The following is a 26,607-nucleotide window of genomic DNA, read 5'->3' as shown; positions in this document are numbered from 1 at the left end:
GGTGAGAATCGACGCTAATCAGTAACGGATCAGTCCTTCGATAATTTGCAAGATAAAAATATTTTGGACACGTTTTACTTTGGATTTCCAAGAGTATGTTCACAACTTCATTCCTTGAATGAAATTGGGTGAAAGTCAGTAGCTAACTTTAAATTATGGCTGTCTCAAGGGCCCCGAAATCCTATTTTCTCAGTCAGCTTCTTATGTGCCACAAGGTCTTATAGCACATCCTTATTTTGACTGCACTCTTCTCACTGGTTGGGACACATTTCTGTGCAACACTCAGGAACTGACAGTTGTGGGGTTGTTTGCTCATGTGGCTGTCAATCAAGCCTGATAAATCCTCACCTACACAGTCCTGATGAAGCAGATTACCTGAGTTTAAGCGTTGAACTAATAAATAGGGATGCACCAATCCGATACTAATATTGGATATCGGGTCCGATACTACTCGGTGACAATAGGGCCAATCTCGGATGATCTATTATCTAGAAAGGAAAACACAACGGTGGTGCTGTTAGATGCTTTTCTCCTGCCAGAGCTGGGTTGCTGCTGGTGTTTCAGCATTATGAAGCACATTGTTTAATAGACAGTACAGAGTGTATGCAAACGTATAACACTATGTGAAGTTGCTTTGGATGCTATCTTTAGTAAAAGCATGCAACTAATAAAAGTCATATTTCTGTTTGATTATTTAGCAATGGCTGGCAGTTAGTGTTAGCTCTGCTCCTCAGGCTCACTTCAGGCGCTTTCCCCTCCAGGATTCTCGCTCTCCTGCAAATGAATGACTTGAATTACACACTCATGAATTCATGATTATATTATCAATTTTATACAAATAAACGTTTATTTGTTACATTTTGTTTTACAAAGTTAGGAAAGTAATGTTAGGACAGCAAAGTCAAGTCTGATGTTACTTTACACATAAAATGACCCCAGTCTCTTCCACACAGTGAGTCATACAGCTTATTAATTAAACAATGATATCAGATTGGTACTCGGTATCGGCCGATACCCAAAACCCAGGTATCAGTATCAGGACTGAAAAAGTTGGATCAGTGCATCCCTACTAATAAATACCAGATTGTTTTTTTTTCAAACTTTAACTTTGATTGCTGAATCACGCAGGAATATTCAGTGTTCAATTCAAACCACAAAGTTTTTACCATAAAGTGTGCATTAGGAAAATTGTAAGAGGGCTACAAAAATGCTAGAAAACTCAGGTGTAAGTTTGTTTATTCAAAAAGTTCATGCTCCTGTTAAATGGATGAGGTTGACTATAAACAACTGGGCGGATAAGTTGAGAGGATACAGGAAGACTGAGTTTAAAAGATGAGAGAGATGTTTGCAGAATTAACAAGAGGCCCAGAATGAGCCCAAAATGAATGAAGGAAAAAAAAACAGTGACAGACATACTTGCAGTAGGTGGAGTGCACAAATACATTCTGGAAAGCAAAACACATTTTGGAAGGAGAGGCCACCCCTCAATGTACTTCTCTTATTTATGTAACTCAATGTGTCCATCTGCTGGTTGTTAGTGGGTCTGCCATGACGTCATCTTTTGACACAATGAGAATGTAACCCGCTGCAAGAAAAACAGACTGACCACTGATAAAATACGTTATAGTAAAATCTTTTATTCAAAAGCGCCCCAAGTAGATTCCTTTATCATATCTTACAAACATCTGGTATACGCACAAAAAGGGACAAACTGGGTGAGAAGTTTACAGAGAAACATACACAATAGCCAACTTTCATTTCTTTGAGACAAAAAAAAATAAAATAAAAAAATAGACAGCTTGATTGGCAAACTTTAACTCCACCCTTCATCGATATCATGGCTCTCAAACGTAATTAGAGAGCCGCGTTTGTACTATAATCAAAATATGGCCGTATGCAAGGAACCATTGTGCTCTTAGAAGCTAAGAAACTGCTTTCTGTGAAAGTGAAATGATTGGACAATGCTACAGGAAGGAGAGGAAGTCTACATTGTATTTTGTCTCAAACAGACTTCAGACTTCTTCACATTGAAAATGTTCTCACCTCCTCCTTTTGACAACATTTAAAGAAATTAATCCTTGATTAATCATGATTATTTATCTGAAATTTGTGCAGTTTTTCTTCAAAGTTAATAGGTTAAATTTTAAGTGTCATATGACTTTAAAGTCATTCCCTATAGATGAACTTGTGTAATACTTATTCTTTTAAGTTCAGTCAACATGTACATAATTAGGATAATCAACAAGGACACATCTTCACATTCATGGAAATCAATGTTATCCTATTTGCACTCGTATGGCCGAATGTATCACCCGCTCTGTGCATCATGCTTCAACTTGTTCCCCTTACACAAGTTCCATGTTGAGTGTTTGCTAGGTCTATAAAGAAGTGTGTTTTGGCGTTACACTTGGGAGACAATGTAGAAGATACAGTGTCTTTAGACTGTAAGGTAGCAGCTTGATTTAGTACAAGACAAATCATACAAAGCACATACAGAACCATTAAAGACATGTTCAGAAACTTTGCCTGAAGCTTCCATTTTCACGACTTTGACATTCCCTAAACTCAACACAGTTGTCAAGTTGTACATTTTCCTAAACTTCTCATCACCAAAAGGGTACAAGACAAGATAGTAATGAGAGGATTTCCGATTCTGTAGTGGGACTCAATGTGGGGGAACAAGGTCGGGGCTCATTTTCTTTCTGAGCAAGAGATGTAGCAATGATGCCAGGTGCAGAAAAACTGGGATATTTCTGATCAAATTTCCAATCAGGCAGTGATGTTTGGCAGATAAAGTAAAACCTGCAGACATGGTAGTGTCACTGGGCGACTGAGCGTCAATGCTCGGGTTTTGAACATGGCTGGTGTTACTTAGACTGATTGGTAAAATGAAATGGTACAGACATTAAAAAAAAAAAAATACAATTAACAGTCATTTTTCTGTTAGAACAGTATTAACCAATTAAGCACAAACTGACATCATAAAGCATCAATAAATAAATGGGACATTTCACTCACTGCATTTAAATTTGGGAAGACCAATCTTCTGGTAAGGCTGGCGTAGTTGTTTTTACATTCAATTGAACGAGACTGTTAACTAAGTACTGCCTCGTACCGCGGCATGGTCACACCCACGGCAGAGGGAAACAAGACACATAGTACTTGAACTGTTTTACAATCAAGCTAAGAAAGGCACTGGAATAATGTTATACCACATTAGATTCTTATGCTCTCAGTTATCCATCTTGAAAAAGGTAAAAATCTAAAAATCTTTTGTTGGACATCATTTGTTTTTGAAAAAATAAGGTTTGACATACTTAGAAAAAAGTTTTTTTTGCACCTTTGACTCATTTTAGCAAGGACAGTTTACAAAACGTAATTTGCTATAATAAAAAAAAAAAAAAAAAAAAAAAAAAAATGCTTATGGCATTTTGGTTATCAAATATGGATTTGATTGACACTATTTGCACTAAAAAAGTTTTGTAAGAACATGAAGACATTAAGTTTTTGTGCTGAGAGAAAAAAAAAGTATGTCTGAGTCCTTATGGCCAAAAACTATTTGAGTATTGACAAGTTTTTTGAAATGCTTCATAGATCTGCTACAAAAGCAGAAACTGTTATGTGGCCCACAAAGAGTAAAGGACACAAAACAAATATAAATTAGTGCTCGGTGTTGACAAATACTACCAGAAGAGAAAAGAGGACAAGAGAACAGAAATAATATATATAGTACATATACACGTGGAGGAAAAAAAAAAAAAAAAATACTAGGTGGGTCACAGTGTTACCCATTTGGAGAGGTTGTGTCTGTTACTAGAGGGGAAAGGACAGCGCTACATTAAACAGTGCCATCATGACAGCACTTCTGGAAGTCACAGTCCTCGCCTGCTTTGAGATAAGGGTCACTGGATGTCCAGTTTGCTGTATTTTACACTGCGGCTCCACTGCAAAGATCGCCATGATGACGGCAGCTGATAATTTCGAGGGACTGTGCCGTTGACGTTTTCTTCAAAGTATTGGAACAGTCTATACCACCACACCCGCGAGAACGGGTTACTCTGTGATGTCTCTTTCAGTGACTGAAACAAAAAAAAAAACAAACAAACAGACATTTAATTACTAGGGTCATTAATATTTTACGCAAGTTTCCTTATCAGTTAATTTTTGTTTTGGGTAAATTATCTCTTTAAATTATTCTGGGACTTGTCATTTCACAGTGTGTCAACTATACTTCTGTTAAAAAATGACAGTGCTTCACTAGACCCATTTATGCACAGATAAAAAAGGACTGATGGAAGCAAATACATGGAAAAAAAAATCCTTGGGCTGAATTACTTTCCTTACTTCTTTTCTACTTTAATTCAAAATCCAGCAGAGGAAAATAATTTGCTCAGCATGTTGTACTCACCTGCTGGTTGGCCATAGTGTGGTACCACCAGAAGAGGCGTGTAGTGATAAAATATGCCACCACCACATCCACAGTGTAGTGGTCATGGGCCAGGAGGATGCAGAAAATTCCCACAGCGCTCAAGAGCCAGCAAATCCAGTGGTACCACCAGAAGCGTTTGGGGGAATCTGCCAAACAAACACAAAATCTTAGCAGGGTTAAAATATGTCTGATTTCCTCCTAACTTCTTAATTTATTCTTATTTGTATAAAATGTTTTAAGGTTCGGGAGCTAATATCATTCATTGCATTGATAAACATGTGTTTCGTAATGTGCAATCATTCTACTCTTCAGTGGTCCATAAAGGGCTGGTGTAAATTTAACATTCTCCTTTTCACCACTAGATGTCACTGCTGTATCTTTATCAGGTTTGTCAGCACAGCATTTTAACTCCACATGATGTAGCTGAGGAAAGAAGAGTTTACACAAAGCTTGCATGAGAAATGTCATAATCTCTACAACTTGGCCAAGCTGTTAAAATCTGAGCCTTTCTGACCCCTGTGCTGAGGAAATGCATATTGAGGAACAGAAAATGTATTTTTCACATGTTGAAACCAACATGTTAACAGATGTGTGAGTGGATAGTGCAACGTTTCCTCTCCATTTTTTTTGTGTCTACACTTCCTGATACAGTTCAGAGAAGTGTTGCGAAAGACCAGCAGTAATGAGAATTGCAGGGTGTGAACCTGAAACGTCAGTTATGAAACACAATTTGTAATATGTCATCTTTAATGCCAATTTAATAATCCAAATGAATAAAATAAAAATAAACAATAATGCTCCACATAATGCTCCACATTTATATTTAGCTAAGACTAACAACCTGCATATTCTTGGCATTCAAAGGAACATTGTTTTTATCAACCATCATTCATTTGACATCTGAACGGACATTCGGGAGGAAGTGTGCACTATTAGATTATGGCAGGAGGGGTTGTTGCATGATCGGCTGCATATTAAACAATATGAAACTAAACTGAGCTGTATTTGGCTGAGAGGACTACAGTATAAACACTGAGGAACTTACACTCCTTGATGAAGAGGTATGTTAGTGTTAACATAACAGTGTGGCCACTGTACAGATAGTCTCCACACATGGTGTGGGAACCTGTGATTGATAGGCCCCCACCAGCAATCATCTTCATTACTCTTCTCATCTGCGCTTCCCAGTTCCCAAGAAGCTGAAAGAAACACAGTCATACATCCCATCATCTTGTAATTAACGACAACGTAATAACTGATAACATTACCAGTGATTGCTAAAGAGATGGTTTGTGAAGATAAGATGTTGAGGAGAGAGAAAGACAACATAGCGGTACAAATCAATGAATTAATCCAAATAGGTCTTTTCATTCAATCATGGCAGAGGTGACGACAGTTACAATCATGTTTTCCATTTAGTTTTCTTGTCTCTAAATTACTTTTACATTGCTTATGATATAACTTATCATTGCATGTGCATTTTTTTCCTCTTGTATGTTTTTTTAAGCATGTAGCTTTAGTAGCAGTTCAGGTCCCGTCTGTTGATTTCTTGTTGACGACTTTGCATGACCTTAACCGTAACATTTACCTAACCTTAACCAAGTAGTTTTAGTTTTCTGAACTCAATCTTAACAATAGTTTTTCCCCTAAACATACACGTACACTGTGTTTCTGACCACTGGTGCAGCAAAGCAATGTTTTGACCCATAATGTCAGTGTTCTAAATCTTATGCAAATGTTTTACAGGTAGATATAAATGAAAACTTTTACTAGAATATTTTTAAGATGCTATAATCACACAAAAATTATGCACACTGTGAACAATGACTTGCTTTCCTAGTTGAATATTGCATTACATGCAACAGGAACTTAAAAAAGTGGAAGCAACCATTCAAAGCAAAAAGTAGGCATGAACATATACTATCGATGGTCAGTGGAGTGCACTCAGAGGCTTTCAGTAAAAAAAGAAAAGGATTTCATTTGCTGGATTTGCCCATTCAGCGCATTTGCACCAAAAGTAGTTAAGTAAGAAAGATTTCATGCTCAACCAACCTACAATGGTGAGAGAAATATAAAGTGTATATGTGTTATACCTTTGGAGAGCATTTGAAGTGCATCCCGGGAACAGGCAGAGTGGTGATGTACATTGTAATACACCGGTACAGATAGAGTGTGCCAACAATGAAGAAGAACCGCCTGCCTACAATTGACCTAGACAGAAAAAAGGGGAAAAAAGAGACAATGAAAATGAATAACATGACATTTTTCATTTAGTTTGGATTCAGATTCAAAAAAGTTATTTTCATCTCCACAACTAACTGCAAGATAATTGAGCGTACCTGTGCTTGAGTAGAATCCACTGTATCAGCCAGAGTCCCACTAGCAGCATGCCGTTGATCTCACAGATGGAGAAGGCCCACTCTATCCTGTTAAACAGGTCGAAGAACTTATCAGGCAGCGGTGGGGTATGCTCCTTTGACGGTACTCTCTCATGGACCACCGAAATGACGACAGTGGTGGTCACAAAGCACACCACCGCATAGACGAACGCTATGCCCGTCTTCCCCCACTCGGCAGGGAAGGAGGTGCGTGTCGCTTCCATTGTAGGGGGGATGGGGATGTGGACCATCTCCATCCTGAAGTCCTTCATCCCCAATGTGCCATTCCTTAGGGCCTTGCTAGTCCCATTGGGCAACCCACCAGCATGCCCGTTTGCATGCCCATTTTTATGAGCCTCGATATGAGTCTCTATCCGCAGTGTCTCTACTTTCTCCAACAGTTGCTGTCCGCCATCAGATGAGACCAGCGAGAGGGGCGGCATCTGGAAATTTGCCTCTGTGAGCCTGAGCAGGGCGGGGCCGTCTGTTTGATGGAGGGCATCGATGTACTCTGGCATCCCCTCTTTGCTCAACCAGTCAGATACGTCCTCTGGTGACCATGCCGCTACCCTCTTCATCTTGACCGGTGAGCAGTGTGGAGGATCAGGAGGGTCCTCAGACTAGAGGGGAAGGTACACAAGGTTTGGTGGTCTATGGGGTAGTAGTTAGGCCGCTCCAGCTTTGGCACATGGTGTTTCTTGAAAGAGGGCACCCAGAGGGACCCCTGCCTCTTCTTGAAATGACAGGGGGGACTGGGAGAAAGTAGGCAGCAGGGTCACTCAGGGTTAGGGCCAACAGATAGCAGATGAACCACAGTGGCCTCCTTTGGCGTTTTTCACCTCATCTGTCTTTCCCGACACACACTGCACCCCTGTTGAAGGGAAAATATAATGCATGAATCATAAAGCTAGTGATGACTACCAAGTTCACTTTCACAACCCTACTGGGTGTAGTCCTGGACCGGATGCCTGGCCAGAAGTGGAAACTAGCATGTGCACTCGGTGATTGAATAATAGAGCAGCAGAGGTTGCATGGCCTCATACAGAAAATCACTGATGAAACCACTTAAGCTCCATTTCTCTGGCATGAAACATTAAATGATTTATTCACATCATTCTTAAGCTTTTAGGATAATGACATCAAGAGTATGAGGCCTCAGTCGATCAGCAGGTTTCTCCTCTTTGATCATCAGTACAGTGAAACCCTTCATGCATCTGTGGCAAAATCCTGAGTGAATTAGCTCTTGTATACATGACCCTGTTCTCCACCAAGAAAGTGTCAACATACACAAGTACTGTGTAGAGTAGTTATGAAATACCCACATTAAATGGGCCTCTGGTTCAAAACCACTATTATTAGACAACAATATGTAAGCAGATCTGAGGTGAACTACAGGTGAGATGTGATGGATGGAAAAAGAGAAAAAAAAATGTACACAGGCAGTGATTAATCATGCATTTGATAAGCAGAGTAGACAGTGCCAAACACAGATACATCTTAATGTCTACAGTTTGATGGAGTAGACTGCCAAATTACTTCAAATTACCATGTAATTCAGGTTACTTAACCAATTTATCACTCGGAACAAACAAACAAAATGTATGAAAAGGAGTTCCTACACTTTACAGATACAAATACCATCCCTACTGGTACAGTACTTTCACAGCCCTTTTGTATTTGTTTTCCAACCACATCCTAGTTTTCCATTGTGTGTATTTCTCACCCGGGCTTCAGGCAACAGCCAAAGCTTAGCATCAACAAGGAAAGGAACTCACACATCTGTTGCATATCATGCGTTTGTTTATAGGCAGCAATGTCTGTGGTGGACACAGGGTGGTCCTGCTTGTATTTGGGGGAGTGTGAGGTACAGCTGGAGGCAAGTTCTCATCTAATGCGAGGATAGGAGGAAAGCGGAAGGATGGGAGGGGAAACAGATTGCAAGTAGGAACTTATAAATCAGAGGGAAAATCAGCACCAAGCACCGAGACAGCCCCACCCCTGTGCAGAGGGCATTCAGCCAGCAGTCAGGCCCCAGCACAGCCAGCTTAGCTCAGGCCAATAGCAGCTAAATACACTGGCAGGCTGGCTGGTTGGCAGGACAACAAACTGCACATCAGTACTTTATCTCACCTCGACTGAGCTCTGCTCAGCACAGAGCCCTGTTCATGTAGGCCAGCAAAACAGGGCCGAGTTAAAGGGCTATAAGCTAAGCCATCTACAACACTGAGAACACCTGGCATCAGATTTATTCCTGCTGAGGTCTGGAGAACAATTTGACCTATTAATCCCCACGATTCTAACGTAAGATACAATCATTAAAGAGCTAGTACGAAAATAAACATATAGATAGCATGCAAACAGCACAGCATGAGAGTCCTTATTGCAACAGACTCATCCACGTGACACCCCAGCTGTGCACCTTTAACATAGTGTGAGGAGTGCAAAGGAGAACACTATTTAGTGGAGATAAAGAGAAACAGAGACGTACATCTGTCATCAGTGTGCGATTGAGACAGATCCGAGATTAGCTGTCACTGAGTCAGCTATGTGCTGAGGACCTTTGGTCTATGAATCAGCTTACAACGTGCTCGGTGAAGCAATAATCTCACTCAACTGAACTGGAAAAGGGAAAAACAAAATAATCCTTACACTAATAAACATACTTTAACACTGGTATCTAAATATATATACACAGAAATACAGAAATCCTGGATATGAGCGTATTATCCATTTAAAAAATTACTGAGTTTACTGTAATTACATGAGAATATGCTTATACATTTTGGAAGTGGCGTAATGGAAAACAGTATGATGGTGCTGTGCTAGAAAATACAAGTACTTGGAGTACATGTGCATGCATTGGCTGTAACCTCACCCTGCAGGAACACATTCTGGATCACACAATAACATGAGGTTGTGGAAAATACATATTTCTCCAAAGCAAGTCTGTGTGTGCTGTTAACCAACATTTGGGGCCTGTATCACGAAGTGAGAACTGGGTTAGCCAGTTACCTTTTGGGCTTCAAAGCAGGTTAACTTCAGAGGATCAGATCAAAATCTGCCAACAGCCCAACTACTGACCAGTCGGCATTCAGCTCAGTGGAAAATTCCATGTCATTCCTACAGGATCCTGACATGGACAAAAGTCCTGAGTTTTAAAAATGTCACAAGTATTAAAGAGCAATATATATTTTTTTAAGTCAGTAGAATCACTCTGCTGTTCCAGGCTTTCATGTGTCCACTTTGGACTTAAAATAGAGCTTTAAACTCAGAACATAATTTACAGACATGTACTAAATACATAATGACAATTACTGCTGCATGTTAACTGTGCTACGTTTCTTGGATTCCTTAAGATGTAGAAACTTTTACACTATATACATTTATACATCCCATTGCTGAAGCTCAGAATAACATGAGGCAACTTTGTATTTCCAATTATCATCACAAACTATGCCCACAGTTGTCTTTTGTAGCAAAATGATCCACACACTAATAATTAGCTCCCATGATTATAAATTCAACATTTCAGTCAGATAAACTTCGACAGACAGTAACTTATTTTCCACTCTAGCAGCAGAAACAGTCCAACTTTACTTTTAACTTTTTTATGTGCATCACATATTCATAATACTTCTTCAGACAAAGACACAAAAAATATTCACTCTATACTAAAGACATATAAACATAGCGCAAAAAGTAAGGAAATTTCTGTTTGGTAGATTATTTCTTTGTTGTAACAATGCTTCTTGGCAATAAATCTTAAACCATTGAAAAGCCTGTTTATTTCCCTTTTAAATAGTGCCACATTCGTAAGGAACATGCATTTGTGGGAAGAGCAGCAGAGCCGAGTATGTGGGTTGCACCGATGAAAAATTTGCCAAATCTTCTCTGCCAATGCCAAACAGCTTATTTCGCTTATGCTATTGACTCTTGTTTTGAGCTTCTGGTACCCCCAGGTGCTGCCAGGAGGCCGGCCATGACTGCCCTTCACCGTCAGGCCCGTTTGCGCTGGTGTCGGCAACACGTGCACTGGAACCTGAACATGTGGAGGAACGTTATATTCAGTGATGAGTCCAGATTCTGCCTATGGCAGTTGGATCACTGGGTCAAAGTGTGGAGAAGACGCGGCAAACGCTATGCTGATTTCTGCACCAATAGAATAACATCTTTTGGTGGAGGCAGTGTGATGGTGTGGGGCGGCATCTCCCTCACTGAAAAACGAGACTTGTCATCATTGTAGGCAATCTCAATGCAGAGAGATATCGAGATGAGATTCTGCAACTAGTGGCAATCCCATATCTCCACAGTCTGGGACCGAACTCTATCCTCAAAGATGACAACGCTCGCCCCCACAGAGCGGGGTTTATCAGAGACTACCTCCAGAATTTGGAAGTGGAGAGGATGGAATGGCCTGCCAGCAGTCCTGACCTCAACCCCATTGAACACTTGTGGGATCAGCTTGGGCGTGCTGTTCGTGCCAGAGTGACCAACACAACCACGTTGGCTGACTTGCAACAAATGCTGGTTGAAGAACGGGACGCCATGCCACAGCAGTGTGTGACCAGGCTGGTGACCAGCATGAGGAGGAGGTGCCAGGCTGTTGTGGCTGTGTATGGTTCTTCCACATGCTACTGAGGCTCCTGTTTGTTAAATGAATAAATTGTTAAATTGCCAATATGTCTTGTTTCTTCAAACTTCAATCATCCAATCCACCAAACACCAAACAAGAGTCAATGGCAGAATAAGCTGTTTGGCATTGGCAGAGAAGATTTGGCAAATTTTTCATCAGTGCAAACCACATACTCAGCTCTGCTGCTCATCCCACAGATGCACGTTCCTTACAAATGTGGCACCATTTCAAAAGGGAAATAAACAGGATTTTCAACGGTATAAGATTTATTGCCAGGAAGCATTGTTACAACAAAGAAATAATCTACCAAACACAAATTTCCTTACTTTTTGTGCTTTGTTTATAATAATTCCCACACTTCTTTACAGTCCTAGCCTTGCTTTTAAATGTTCAGAAATTATTTCTAGTGTTTCTACTGCTTCTTCCATTCTCAATAGGTGCCTTTGTTGTCTACATTTCACCTTGTTGAATATAACCTTTTGCTGTTGCTGTAATCACATTTTCCTGCAGGTATCACTGTTCCATCTCATTTCACCTTTCTCATATTTCTTTTAATCAGTGTTGCTTGTAATTAACAACTACGCCTCTGCTCATGCACGTGCTGATGGCTGAATAGGAAAACCCAGAGTTAACTGAGCCAGTTGCTAACCAGCTTTGTGATACAAGATATCCGATATTCACCAATGTTAGACTCAGTGAGGCCAGGTAACCCAAAGAGCAAGTAGTTGAACTTGCCTGGCGATAAAGGCCCCTGTTGATCAAGTAGCAGCCTTTGATAAGATGTTTCTGCCAGAAACAATACAGACGGAAATAAGACCAAGCATGACCTCAGGACAATATTGTTTGAGAGCAGGGAACTACAGAAACAGGACAGAAACAGTCTAGAAATGCTTCAGCCTTAAGATGTTGTGCATTTTGATACAAGATAAAGATTGTCCTCCCTAAACAAAGGATTTTGACCTTGAAAGCCTTTCATTTCCCTTCAAAACTTTGGTAAATGAGACAACAGCAGAGGATAGGATTGTTGCGTGCAGCGCTCTTGAAGAGAGCTTTTTTTTTTTTTAAGAGCTGAGGTGTGTTCACTGAGCAGGGAGCTCTATTGTCATATGTTTACTTATTGTAAGTCAGGAAGCTCCTTCTTACAGCACTGACATTATTCATTTAGCCACTGTTTAAAGTGTTGAAAGAAAGCTTTTTTTTTTCTTTTTTTTTTACCTGACCACAAAGAGAGACATGGCACATGTTCACGATTGCACGTACACATACAGAGAGATGATGATATTGTTTTTACCATCACATAAGCTTAACCGAGCTGGACTTTGGATCTTAACGTTGCTCATAAAGCAGCAGAGTTCACCCTTACTGAAGTGATAAACAGGATGGAAACTAACTTAACACAAAGTGCTATATACTAGAGCCTTGACACAAGGTCTGCTTTATTTTTTGTAGTGCTGATTTCACGCACGATGCAATTTTTTTTTTTCTTGCCTTATTCATGCAAATATGACTGCTAGAATGATTTTCAGCACACTTCAGATGCTGTAGTTTAAAACAAGCCCTGCCTCTGTGTGTATATGTGTGCATGACAGCTCACATGGGCTCATTTCAAAACCTATCAGGATCTCCACTGGTTTCATTTCTTTTCCTCCACACACTCTTTGCACTTTCATTTCCATTATGTAAATGTTCAATTTACTTGAGGACAGTCCTCAACAGTGTTGCATGATGGTATCACAGGCCTGGAATTAAGTCATTTTTAGGGCAAGGTCACCTTGGCCTTTGATAAATACAAACTTATTGGGGCATTGCAGCCAAAATGTAGAGCACCAAGGCCAAAACCAATGGTACAATAACAATAAGTGATAATTACATTGTATGAAGACAAAACAGTTTACAATCAACAATTAGGAGTCAGTATATTGAAAAACAGTACTGAGTTTATTAAAACTGTACACTGAATGTTTGACTTTTCCACAAAATGCTGTCCGATTGATTTTTTTTAAATGTGAACAATTCATTATATTAATTGTTATATTTTAATGATAAAATTAAGTCTATAAATGGGCTAAGAGTGATCAAAATTAATCTGAACAAGTTTCAACACCCATGCAACTATTAGCATTTGCATCTGAGATCATAGGAGCAGTCACAAAAATGATTTAACACACTTTTTCAAACGTTAAACATTATGTAACAGCCAACAGACTCTCCTGATCTGTCTTGACTGAGAAGTGACTGTCTTCTTACAGAGATGTGTGCGTGTGTGTGTGTGTGTAAACTTCGCATCACGCTGAAAAAGTAACAATCTGTCAGATCTCACAGCAAGTTATAAGCTCTGTGTACGTTCTTAGTTAGATAACACTATGTAGCAATATCCTGGTAAACTTTAAAACACACAAGTATTATACTTATACTGTACAGTGTTTAGCTGCTTGTGCTTATTACATAATGTTAATTATTAACTGATGTTAGCTAGCAGGTTAGCTGTTAATGTTTACGTTAACGTTACACATATATTTGCAGGAGTTGGAGAAATCTCGCACGTCTGTTGATATCCAGCATGATGACAGAGACACTGGGAAACGTGAGTTTGTTTATTTGCTGTGTTGAATGTAGTTTTAACTGAGGCAATCCGCAACTTCCTTTTAAGGGCACAATGGCCAGTACAAAAAACGGACATGCCAAACTGGTCGTGTGGGTTGTTAATTTTCAAAGGGGCAGGTGCCCTGGTATCATGGCTTACCTTATGGATAATGTGGTAAAACGTGTTTGTTATGTAACTAACACCTGCCTATCAAGGATCATCAATTATTCATGTTAATATCTAAATTGATCACTAATGTCAATTGTACTTTGTCATTATGGCCCACAGACTCTAAAAACTGACGAAAGACAAATACCATCTAAATATCACTTAATTTTTTTTTTTTTTTTTTTTTAAATCATTAAATCATCAAGTTAGTCTACTCTGATAGTAAACTGATAGTACACCGGAAATCATTTGAAAGTGAAACACTTACCCCTTTGAAGGTTTGAAATGTGATTGCAAGAGGAAGTTTGTCATTTACACCTTCACAGACAACAGAGGCTGTGATCAGCTTGTATTCATGGAGCCATAGATTCTACTAGTGACACTAGTACTACTTCAGGACAGCTAGGTATTACCACGAGATAAAATAATTTGTTCACTTCTCTTCACTGAATTTGTAATGTAAAATCATAAAAAACTTCAGTGCTCTGTTCTGCCTAGAGGAAGTGGGTAGAGGCAGGTTTTTGGGTGGAGCATTGCTTTGAGGGCACCTCAGATGTTGGGGCAAACAAGAACACGAGAATTGAGTCGACCACTTCCTAGTCACTAGCTCACTTTGTTAGCGTGACTTTCAAAAAAAAAAAAAAAAAAAAAAACTACCAAGCCTTTGCTAATGTGAGACACAGCTCAAAAAGAGCTGCCTACTTTTGTCCTTTAAGTTCAGCTTGATGGTTGCAAGCTGATTATGGATTGCTTGCTTCTGTTTTTAAGTGAGTAATCATTTAGCTATTGGTATTTAACAGCTATAAATGCAACAGCATGGCATGGAGACAATTGAAACCAACGTTATATCTTAGCAAACTAATTGACAAATCATGATTTGCCCAAAGAGAGTAAGTAATGACATAACAGGACACTTAAATCAAGCAGAAATGCCATTAAATATTTAAAAACTAATATAATGCAGTATTATTCTAGCAAAGTAAAAGTGACAACAACACAGAGCAAGACGGCTAAATTAGCTGTGGTGACTGGAAAAAGTGATATGCTTGAAACTGCAAGTGGAATACTCTAATAAAACATTACCACAACTGCACTTCTCCCTCATGCGGTAAATCTTTCCCCTCTGGAAGTTAGGTTTGCACAAGGCAGTACATGTGACATCACCAGAAAAAGATCCCACCCAGGAGCGGACAATATGTCAAGCCGACACAAACATAAACACACCACCCATCTTTAAGAAGCCAAGAGCAAGACCAAATGACTCATTCTCAATGGCTTTGAAAAGCCTTTCAGAGACAAGGAGAGTCAATTCAGATTGAAAAACTGGGTCTGCCTCCGGTATAAGTTGCATTTAGACTCTACGTTTTTTGTTTTTTTTAAGAAATTTGTCAGGCTACCACCTTTAAGGTTTCAAAACTCATCTGAAACCATTACTGCTAAACTTCATGTCAATCTTTTATGTTCTACTTAATTCCCCCTTCTCCTTTCATCGGCAACAGCACTGGCCTCAGAGGAGAGGAAAATTGTTTCTCTGACCTGTCACCACCCTCTATTTTTCAGTTTCCACCTCGTTCTTCATTCTCCTCCCTACTATCTCACCATCTCTATTGCTGCACATTTGTTTCCTCTCGTTCATTTCATTCTCTATTGTTTTTGTTTTAGCCCCTCATAAAAATAAGCTGTTAAAAGTTGTAAGAATTGAAATCTCCTGGTGAAAAGAATGGCCTTTGTCAAACTGGCAGAATATGTGATACGGATATGTGAATACTTCTGAAATGTGAGTACAGATGCAGCGCAGCAGCTCAACACACAAGACACACACACACAGGCACACCATCCCGTGGCATATTACTGTTGGCCTTACCAGTCTTACTACGTCAACAGGAACATGTCGCCAATTTCTGACAAATTCAGTATGTCTCTTAGTCATTGAAATCATTGAACAGAAGCATAATGCAAATTCAGGCCCACCAGGCCTAAGCATCAGGATTTTTTAAAATGTATTTTAAGATTATTTTCTAAACTAAAATGTGTTATACAAGTAGCATAGCTCAGTGTGTTGTGAGTGAGAGCCTTTGTGTGACGGTGAGGCTGCAGCTACCGGAGCAACCCACCTACCATCGAAGAGCAGGCTGAGCAAGCAGAGAGCGGGAGAGTTTCTGCCAAAAACAAGCACCAAGACCTGGTGAGACATAAGAGCAGCTGCTCACTAACAGCTACGTGTGTTTACAGCAGAGAGCAGACGTCTAACTCCGCTACTCTGTGCTGAGACTCTGCTGCTGCAGTGGACGGTCAGGGAGCAGACACTTTCAGTTTATAAGTGTAGCGTCCGTTGTCTGACTAAGTATTGATAACACGCTTAGTGTTTTACAAATTAGAGGGTTTTTTTTTTTATTTGATGAACGTGGGCGCTGATACACCAAAATTAACTAGCCTAAAACCCAGTACCGGCTTTTCAAGACAAAAATAATGTGCTTGAGCTTGTTACCGAGCCAAATCTGGATCCAATCCAGTGTTTCGAACAAGGAACTGGTGCAGGGTAATGTCACCACCATGTGAAGCTAGGCTAAAAAAGAAACATTTCAAGGTAACTTGAAGTACTGAGCAGCAAGGAGAGGAATGATGACATGAAAAATGTAATTCAGAGATTCATTAAACAAACGTATGCTCTACTGTTCCCCAAGATAGATTAGAAATGAATTGTAAAGTTGCAAAATTATTGTGTACATGACAGGAGAACAAGGAAGCGTGAAAATTTGGTTAACCAAAAAAAAAAAACAAAACTGCAAATTGGAAAAAAAAAAAAACATGACATAAGAATAAAACTGGAATAAAAAAGGTGCAACTGTGCAACAACAGGAATGTTTTCAATTTTGTTTTGTCTCCTTGGATACAAACTGGCCAGGTTGGTTGATTTTAGCAACCGTGTTTGACATGATACAAGTTGTCATCAACCACCACAGTACATCATGAGTTTTCCTCTCCAGTTGCAACACCTTGTAAACAAATGAAGTGCACAGTTTGCTGTTGTTGTTATGCTTCTGTTATTTTTATTGCTCCTGCAATGTGAATGGGCAACTTTCAAAACATGAGCCAACTCATAAAAAGTTTTGTTGGTGATTCCAGCGCTGAACTGACTAAAGCTTTAAAAAAGAAAACCAAGAACAAAATTGCTATCATTCACAAGGGTTAACAAACCAGTCCTATAGTTTCACTGATACTTCTCGTTTTTGACAGCTCATGTTGCATCGAACCTGGATGTCTGAATGTGATACATTTCAACAAAACAGTCTCTTCTCATATGTAGGTAAATCTTTGAGCAGTTAGAACAGACATGACATTGTGTTACCAGCAAACAATGTCCATCACATAAAAAGGCAAACAAAGACGATATCCCCCCTCAAAAAACTGCTTGTCTTCTCCCTGCCCTGTGTCCTAAGGGTGTTGTTCTATTCTTTGTACAAAGGCTTTTTGGTTTTTTTGGGTTTTTTTTTTTTTTTTTTTTACAGATTATTTATGTTGTGAGACAAAGCAACAATGGGTGAACAACATGCTCTCACCTGTATCCCTTTACACCCAACGCACAAATACTCCACAGGTTAACAATGAAAGGTCAATATTTACATAACTGGGAAAGCCTGAGCTTTAATGAAAGACATTATGGTTAAAAATTAACGGTGTATGTAACTGCTGTAGATTACACAGTTGTTGGAATGAGTTGATAAACCTATGCCAGGTTTTCTGAAATGCGATGCTGTGACATATCTTGCTATTTCTGAGAACCCTTAAATCATTGACCAGCACATAGTCAACTCAGAAAAACTTACTCATATACCAGAAGCAAATTTAGTAACAAAATGCAAACTTCTAAGATGCTTAGCGACTGGCAATACACAGGACATCTTCGCTAAGATTATTTGGGAGAGACAGACTAAATGAGTCAACTGTGTTAAGCTTCAACAGACACATAGAGGATGAGTAACATTCCTGGAATGTGCAGTTTTTTCAGAGATTAGAGGGTCCACACAATCACAAAAAAACAACATTTTACCACTTACTAACCATGCAGATACTGTAGTTTGGGCCAAGGTTTTATGATATCCTGCTTTTGCAATTGCTCCAGCCAACACAACAGCAATTTTATTTGCACTGCTTGAGAAATGAAAACTTTTATTTGAAAAGTTCATCATTGACATGTATTTCCAAGAACAACGTGCTGGTTACTAAATAATCCCAATGAAAACTATTTATAGTAAAGTCTGTGGATTATCAATAGTTGATGGGACAGGGGTCTTACTTTTACCTGAGCTTGAATCAACTTTAAACTATTGAGATGCCATTTTATTTCATTGTTTTATTTGGATTTTATTTTAAAATCTGTATTTCTTAATTTTAAAGTTAACTTTCACTATCATATTCAATTTCCAATCATGCTTTGATATTTAGCCTAATCTTACATGAATTTTTAACCTTGTTATTAACTAATCAAGCACTAAATTACATAACTAAATAAACTACTGTAAATTGACTTGACTTTGTAACTCACTTAATAAAAACAAAACCTATATTACTGCTTAAGTGCTCTGCGTACTTCTATCTCATACACGTGTAAAGTTTATAGCAGGCAATAAATGTAATCTAAATCCTTTACATTACTGTATGGTTACGTCTTGCTATGTATCCAAGCAAATGAACAATGAAGGTGGATGCAATGGTAGACTGTAGAAATCAACACAGAATTTGAGTTTTCAACAGACCAAACCAATATCAATAAATATCTTTTACATCTGTCTTGAGCTAACAAATTCTCGTCATTGCATGTAACAATGATCGATAGTTCGATATGTCTGGTATGTTGATACACACAAGCACGCACAGGCACAAAACAGTTCCTGGAGAATGGAGACAATACCAAGCTTCTTGTGATGGCATATGTGGAAATCTGCAATAGATAAAAATCATTCCATTTATGAGACATGTCTAAACAGTCTTAACACTGGCACACAAGATACCCAGGGCAAGAAAAATGTATGAAACTGAGAAATTTAATGCTGAGGTCTGATGACTGAGGACAGTTAATGTGAAGTAAGACCACAGGCAATGAGGTCTGATATGTATTAGTGATAGGGAATCATCAATTTGCTAGCCGTAACCGCTGACAACAACAGCTCCAAAGCATGCATTACGTAACATCCTCCTACTACTGCCTGGGAATATTACACCACTAATTTTGCCTGAAAACTACATATCAGTTGTAGAGGGAGAGCAAGCAAATGAAAATATGCCAATTTTGTCCATTCTAAATATTTTCTAGTGTGTGTCAAAGTGTCTCTGAACTGTGGTCATAGCTCCATTATTTATCTGTGTTGGAGTTTTCGCAAAGTGGTTAGTAGAAAAGGTAAACTAGATTCTGAGGACTTAGTATTTATTTTTTTTAATTTATTTTTTATTTTTTTTAATCAATTAAGTTAAAGTTGATGAAATGTTGCTAAGGCAGATGCAACACATTCCTCTATGTCTGTATAACAAAACCACCAATCTGATCTGTCATTACATATTATTATTATCATTATTATTATTATTATTATTATTATTGTTATTATTATTATTATTATGAGGAAAAGATGCGACAAAGTCTACAATAACTAGGGATGGGCCTCAATAGTATTTTATCAAAATCAAATCTAATATTGAATCCACTTAAAATTGCTTATCAAATCAAATTAGGTTTACCTTTCAACATTTGCAAGTAACTAACTAAAGGCTAAGATAACTACAACTCAAAGATGTCTTAGTAGTTTCTGTTAGTTAACAAGGCAAAAAAACTACAGTCTTAAACCGATGTGAGGTGATCAGCTACAAGAGTCGCCAATCTGTTTGTCCCTGCAGAAATACAAAAAGTCCACTCACTGTCATTCAGTGGGGCTACAGAGTGACTCACAAGCAATCTTTGGCTGAATACAGACATAGATTAAATTAAAAGTAGAACAGACCAACTTTTTGTTAATATTAATTAGCTACAGCTGATCTAATCTGCCATTTTAACCAGCGACAGTAGCGCTTGACTAAAACTGAGAAGCCTTCTACCTATATGTTTTCCATTCTTCTCTGCCAATAAATATAAAGAGTAAGGAGTAATAAAATGTTTGGTAAGAGACTCATTAGCCTTTAATCTTGACAAATCCAGCTATTTTGCCGACAAGGAACCACATCCAAAATGGAACTGGCCATTAGAAACCATCCCTCACAAGACCAAATAAACCTAGTGCAAAACATGCTTCATCACAGAGACCATAGCAACCCTGCTATCACACAACAATATTATGTCCAATCAGTCTATTAATTAACAGAGCAAGGTGTTTGGCCGAGGGTAAGGATGAGACAGACCATAAAACATCGATGGCTCTTATTGAAGTCTCTGAGGAGCTGAGCTCAATGGCAAAACAACCACTGTACCGGTAGTTGCTATCTGCTAATGAGAGAAGCACCTGTGGCTTTATGAGTCGCTGATTAGGATGTCAGGCCCTCACAGCCCCACAGGACCAACACACGACTTGCCTCGTCTCTCTGGTTCAATTGCAAGTGGGGCAGACACTTCAGAAATTATATCTAGGATGGCACACTCCGGGACTTGTTGTCAACAGGGAGTAATTAGTGTGCAGCACAGCGTTCAGCCCATCTTTATATATAAACTTCCTCACTGCGAAGGTCTGTGTCAACAAGACCAATAGCTTAAAAACACCAGCAATGACTTTGCAGAGGCTTGTGGGTAGCGGGTACAACTAGAAAAACCGTGCTTCAAATAAAAAATTAGCACGCTTGAAGTAACAACAGCTAAGCTCAAGAGTTGACAGAATGCCAGTAAATGTGGTGATGTTCTTTCACATAACACAACTGACAAAATGCAGGTCTTTCTTGGATTTAAACTCAAGTGAATGTAATCCATCTACTATTTAAAAACAACTTAGCTTAACCTGATGACTCTCTGCTAACGTTTTTGAAGCCCTGTTGGACTTTTAAAAAGGTAGACACGAATGAATGCGTTTTAGGAGCAATGACTTGCACAGCACACCGAGTTCTGGGCCTTCCCTTCTGGGTTTTTCTTCTGTCTGCACACTTATGATTATCATGTTTAATGATCTCACAACTTGTACAATAAGAAAATCCACATTCTTCAACAAGGAAAGAAAAACTCCCCCGCTATCAGATAAAGGTTCATCTACTCCTAGATGGAGGCACAAAAAGCTGCAATATCCTGTTTCATTTTTTAGTTTTTACAGGTGCTGTCAATGTTTCTACTTGTTTTTGGTTTCAATCATGTTATTCAAACTATGTACACATAGTTGCATTCTTTACCCATGAAGTGCAAACTGGGCTTAGGAAAGGGTTAGGCGGGTGAAGCAAAGATAGCACCCACAACCACAGAAAGTTATTATGCTGTAGATAATCTTATACAGTCATAAGGCAAGTTTCCATATAGCCTGGCACTGTGTCATTTTCAATTTAAAAGAATTATTATTTAAAATCAAGAGGAAAATGAAGAAACAAGATACTTCGACTGCACATTAGCGTAGGAAGACTTTTTTACTGCTGCTCTGGACTGAGCAAATAGAAGATAATACAGAAAACATCTCTCACAGGACTGTTTTTGGCACTGTTTTTTGATTAGTGTCACATTTGCACTTAGCACCTACATATTGGTTTTAACATATGTACAATTGTCCCTCCACAAGAGTTGTGGTGACAAAATGGCACACTGGCCTGCCCTTGGCTAAAGATGAACCATCTACTCTCAATATAGTATCATGTTGCATTTGCATTTAAATTAGGCCAAAATATGCACACAAAAAAAAAATAGGGCAGGAGCAGGTGTATAGCAATTAGGCTACTTGGGTCTTTGCTTTCCCAGTGTTGAAATATCATCACACTGGTGTACCCTAAGTTGAAAAATTCACTCATACACTCTTATTCTCCTCACACCCTGAGAACTTTGATTAACATAGGTGGAATGTAGAAGGGAGTCAGAGTTACTCTAAACAAGTCATGACAGGGGGATACCCGACTCAAGTGTAAGCAGGCAAGACAACAGCACAAAAACAGAAAAGAAGCTGGCCTTCACAAGAGCAGCTTGCACTATTTAAAATTCCTTACTAACACTCCCACTCCCCCACCCTCATCCACATGTGTTTGTTACTACATTTGTCAAGTATCTGCATCATCTAGTCAAATATACAACCTTGAATCGTGCCAAATTCATTTAAAGTCTGTGTGACTCCTTTATTTATTCGAACAATGCCGTGCCAAGCAAGTAAGATGATATTAGCCTAGATTAAACTCTGGCATACTGTTCCACAAGGACTTTTAAACTTTCATATCATATTTTATCTTATTTTTTTCTGAAATACACAAAGTAGGCTACATCAAAGTGCTACTAGCCTAGATTTCCAAAAAGCAATTGTAGGCCACAAGAAACTGGGACATCAAGTGAGTGGCAGTAAAACTTGATGCGTTTCTAATTATGGCAGAGAAGAGATTAAAGCCGATAAATATTGTTTTTATGGCGGCAAACGTATAATGCACATCAGATAATCAATTGCTATTGGCTGGCACTAACGTTGTATTACCATATGCTAGAACAACAAACAGGCCAAGGCCATCAGGTAATAGCATTATACCCTGGCTGTGGTTTCTGTGTTGAGGCTCAGTTACGCAGAAACAGAGCAGATTTGCAAATGTGTAATTGTCTTAAAAAAAGATCAACATGTATTTCAAGCATCAAATGTATATCAATTTTTAGAATGTCAGTGGACCCACACAGTGTTTTCCTGTTAGGTATCTGGTAACCGAATTAACGACAAATGTTTCATGACAACAAAATAAATGGCATTATTTGCCAGGGATTTGAATACTGTATTAATAGCACCAAATACATTTAATGGAGAAATGTTTTAATCACAGAGATCTTCATCTGGTGTTGTCAAGCAAACAAACACTGGCAGGTAACGCAAATGCTTGTTGCAATGGCAGTGACCTGTATAATTTTGGCTCAACACAAAATTCACCCTTAATATTAGCTAAGTATCGGTACTTAGATTACATTAAATTCATGTAGGAGGCATTCAAAGAATATGGTATACAAGAGAAAACACATGATATAAATGTACAGTACCAGTCACAAGTTTGGACACACTTTTTCATTCAAGTGAATGGGAAGGTGTGTCCAAAGTTTTAACTGGTACAGTATGTGATGGAGACAAAAGGCTAAATGATCCAATGCACTTCCTTTATGGTCGGTGAATTAATGCTTTTGTGTCCGCTGGATGGAGAGGGATTCAGTCTAAGCACATTTTAGGGTGTTGTACCGAGATAGTAGGCTTAGATAGGTTCATTTTGATGATGGTGCTCACTCAGTGTTGGGGGGGGGAATGCAGATTTAACTGCTGAGCAAGTAACCTTAGTGGATCATCTGCTTTGAATTGAGAGTATAAATTCGATATATGTTGTTGGCTGTTTGTCTCTTATTATTGATTTAAATGTTGAGTGAGTGGTGATGGTGAGTTATCATACTGTTTTTATTTAAATGTTAGCAAACTATTGTTGATGCGTTCAGTGCTCAACTTTTGCTGCAATGCAATGTGATGACATCCATCAAGGCATTGCTTTGACCAGTCACATACATGCAAGGGCACGTCCCTGGTGGATTACTCTTTAACGCCAACGCTGTATTTCTACTGTTTGCCTTGCCAAATAAAATAGTTGCCTTTACAACTTTACAGTTGTAAAATACTGTCTGTATTATAAATAATTGTCCTGATAAGCCATTAAATGCATTAATCTGTTATTCAAACTGGACTTCCTGGATCGTATTTCATTGTCTCACCAGTACCTTAAACAACACACCCCTGCCAAAGCAGCCCCCTTTGTTGTTTTATCACAGGGCTGTTTTTTGGTCTTAATTCCCGCTAAGACTGCTCAGGTCTGCTGTGTGGAGAAGTCAGACCGGTATTTTGGGGGTTTATAGGCATTATCACTGCATCAAAATACCCACAGACTTTTACTCACCATTAGAAAGCCCCCAAAATATCCACATTTAACACTCCTAGTATGTCTTTAGACAAACAGACTACATGAACTAAAAATCTCTCATTGTGTGCTAACCTCTTCCATGTTGTCTCTCTTCACCTGCTTCTGTACCTGTGTCTCATCTGTCTCTCTCTCTCCTAGCTGCTGCAAATGTCTTGTCTGTCTTACTCTTTGGTCCTGATGATCTCCATGTCTTTTCGGTTTCTCATGACTTCCTGGTGCTGTCTGTTTCTCTCTCTTGCCTTCAAAATTAAGATCAAAAATTTGAACCAACACTAACACGGGGTTAGAGATAAGTGCAGACATTATTCAGAGCGACGCTAATGTCTGCTTAGCTATGGAAAGTTATATCTGCAGCTCTAACTAATTGATCAGTTATATCTAGTAAAGCTATATTGTTCTCATTCATATAAATAACACCTCACTCTGATGTCATTAATCATTAATCAATCGGCAGCCTATGGAAGTGACTAACAGCTTACTCAGAGATGCACGAGTCACAGTTTTAGTTCCAAGTTAAAACAGAGACCCTTACGGAGATCACTTTATGACTCAAGAGTTTATCTATCCTCTAAAGACAATAGTGATGTGAACACGCCTTTTCCAGGCCAGAGGAAGTTGATGATCTAAGCTAGCGTTGGTCAATATGTTTGGTCGTCAGCTGAGACAGTTTTTCAAGGCCAAATCATAGCTGTGCCAACAGAAAACTCATTGTTTCCACTAAAAGACAAAAACTTGCTGTGTCCTCCTTGTCAAATGTACCCGTTTACTTGTTGATAGTCTGACATGCTTTGGTTTGGCAGTGACACTTGCTCTGCAATTGGCCGGCTGGATGCTATAAGAACAATAACCCCTTTGACTCAGTTTAACATTTTGCCCCCTTGACACACACTGCAGTCACACTGTTTATGTCTGTGAAAAGTTGCTTTCTCACCAGTTGCTTTGCACAGAAATCTCCCTGTTCATTTCGATCAATGTCTGTGTTCGCTCATCTGTATGTCTGACAGTCTTTAAGGCAGTATTTTTTTTGGCCTAGCCGTTACACACAGCATGTCTTTGCTTACAGGGCAGGGGCGTCTTTTTCCCCCTCAAGGACACAACTGTTAAAACACATCTGTGATCAAGTTTGACCCCTATTTTCCAAAAAAAAGGGGGGGAGGGGACGTTTCTATAAAACTTGTGGGGGAAAAAGTGCTAAATTGGGTCACCCGTTCCTCACTGTTTTTAGGTGAATAAACAAAGCAAAACAGACCTCAAATGTGAATCTGCGTAGAGGCGCAGAGCAGAAACAAATGTTTGACTACCATAAATATACTAGGTTAATATTTACAGAGAGGGAGGGAGGGAGAAAGAGGGAGAAAGATCAGCAGATGATGTCGGTGTTTCACAGCTACTATAACGTTAGTTGGCACACCTGTGAGATAGCGTTACGTCAAAAATCATGGCTGTCACAGGTGGCTTAACATGCTAAAAAAACCACCCAGCTTTAATTAACACTAAGGCCTTGTCAGCCGCTGTATAGTATAGCTTAAGAGCTTATAGCCTGGTCACCTAAAAATAGATAAGCAAGCTGGCGTCTTCAGTATTTTAGCTAGCTAGCTGGTTAGCTAAAATACAGGCTACACTGGGCTCTTTCTTGTAGCGCGATTTGGGGCAACTGTTAGCTACATATAGATGACAAAGCTGCAAAAAATATTAATTTGTCTTTCTTATATAAATATTAACCTCTCAGCATTTTACTCGTGGTAAAATGAACACACCGCGAACTGAGAGTAGCTTCTCTGCCAATCACGTTGAGTCGGGATTAACGATAACGTTTCTGTCGTCAACTGATAAAATGTTCCTACACAAGGCCAATGAGCAGTATGAGTTAGCTGCATTTGGTAGTACGTTTAACGTTAAGAAAAGGTCTGTCCGTTACGTTTACTAATAAGCAGTGAAACGTATGTCAAAATACCGCGGTGAATGTCTCAGAGTTTGTGTTAACCGACAGCAGAACACATTAACTAACAGTTACCTTGTGAAGCCAGTGCTCACTAAACAAGCTCACACCGGGATGAGAGGACTCTGCGGTTAGCTAGGGCTGCTCTCGACAAAAGAGTAGCAAAGACGTGTGTAATATAAAATACCTTGCCGTCGAAATGATGATGGATTTCTCTTCCAATTGTGGTGGTTATCACCGCAATGTGCTACGAATCCCTCTGTGAGTCCGTCCGGTGTTTTCATGGGCAGGCGGTTTGTGAGTCGGGAGAGCGGGGAGTTCCCTTCATAGCGTCACCATTGCTGCCTTCAGGGACAAACAGAAATGAGAAATTATTCAGAACGTCAGCGC

General features: G+C 39.2%; 1 protein-coding gene across 4 annotated transcripts; it reads right to left on the bottom strand.

Annotated features, from left to right (window-relative positions):
• Nucleotides 1-1,617: 1,617 nt before the first annotated feature.
• Nucleotides 1,618-26,519, bottom strand: sgms1a (sphingomyelin synthase 1a). 4 transcript variants are annotated; one of them, XM_042433028.1, is made up of 7 exons: nucleotides 26,405-26,519; nucleotides 24,351-24,517; nucleotides 6,769-7,678; nucleotides 6,523-6,640; nucleotides 5,475-5,628; nucleotides 4,409-4,575; nucleotides 1,618-4,079 (listed from the first exon to the last, which is right to left on the bottom strand). In XM_042433028.1, the coding sequence occupies exons 3-7, from the start codon at nucleotides 7,383-7,385 to the stop codon at nucleotides 3,903-3,905; spliced, it is 1,233 nt and encodes a 410-aa protein (XP_042288962.1). In that variant the 5' UTR covers nucleotides 7,386-7,678; nucleotides 24,351-24,517; nucleotides 26,405-26,519; the 3' UTR covers nucleotides 1,618-3,902. The 4 variants fall into 4 exon arrangements, with proteins under 4 accessions (XP_042288962.1, XP_042288961.1, XP_042288960.1 ...); XM_042433027.1 differs by having other exon boundaries at nucleotides 24,375-24,517; XM_042433026.1 differs by lacking the exon at nucleotides 24,351-24,517.
• Nucleotides 26,520-26,607: the final 88 nt, after the last annotated feature.

The sequence above is a fragment of the Thunnus maccoyii genome, chromosome 14 (genome assembly GCF_910596095.1).
Source record: "Thunnus maccoyii chromosome 14, fThuMac1.1, whole genome shotgun sequence".
Classification (NCBI taxonomy): domain Eukaryota; kingdom Metazoa; phylum Chordata; class Actinopteri; order Scombriformes; family Scombridae; genus Thunnus; species Thunnus maccoyii.
This window is presented reverse-complemented; position numbering and strand designations above follow the sequence as displayed.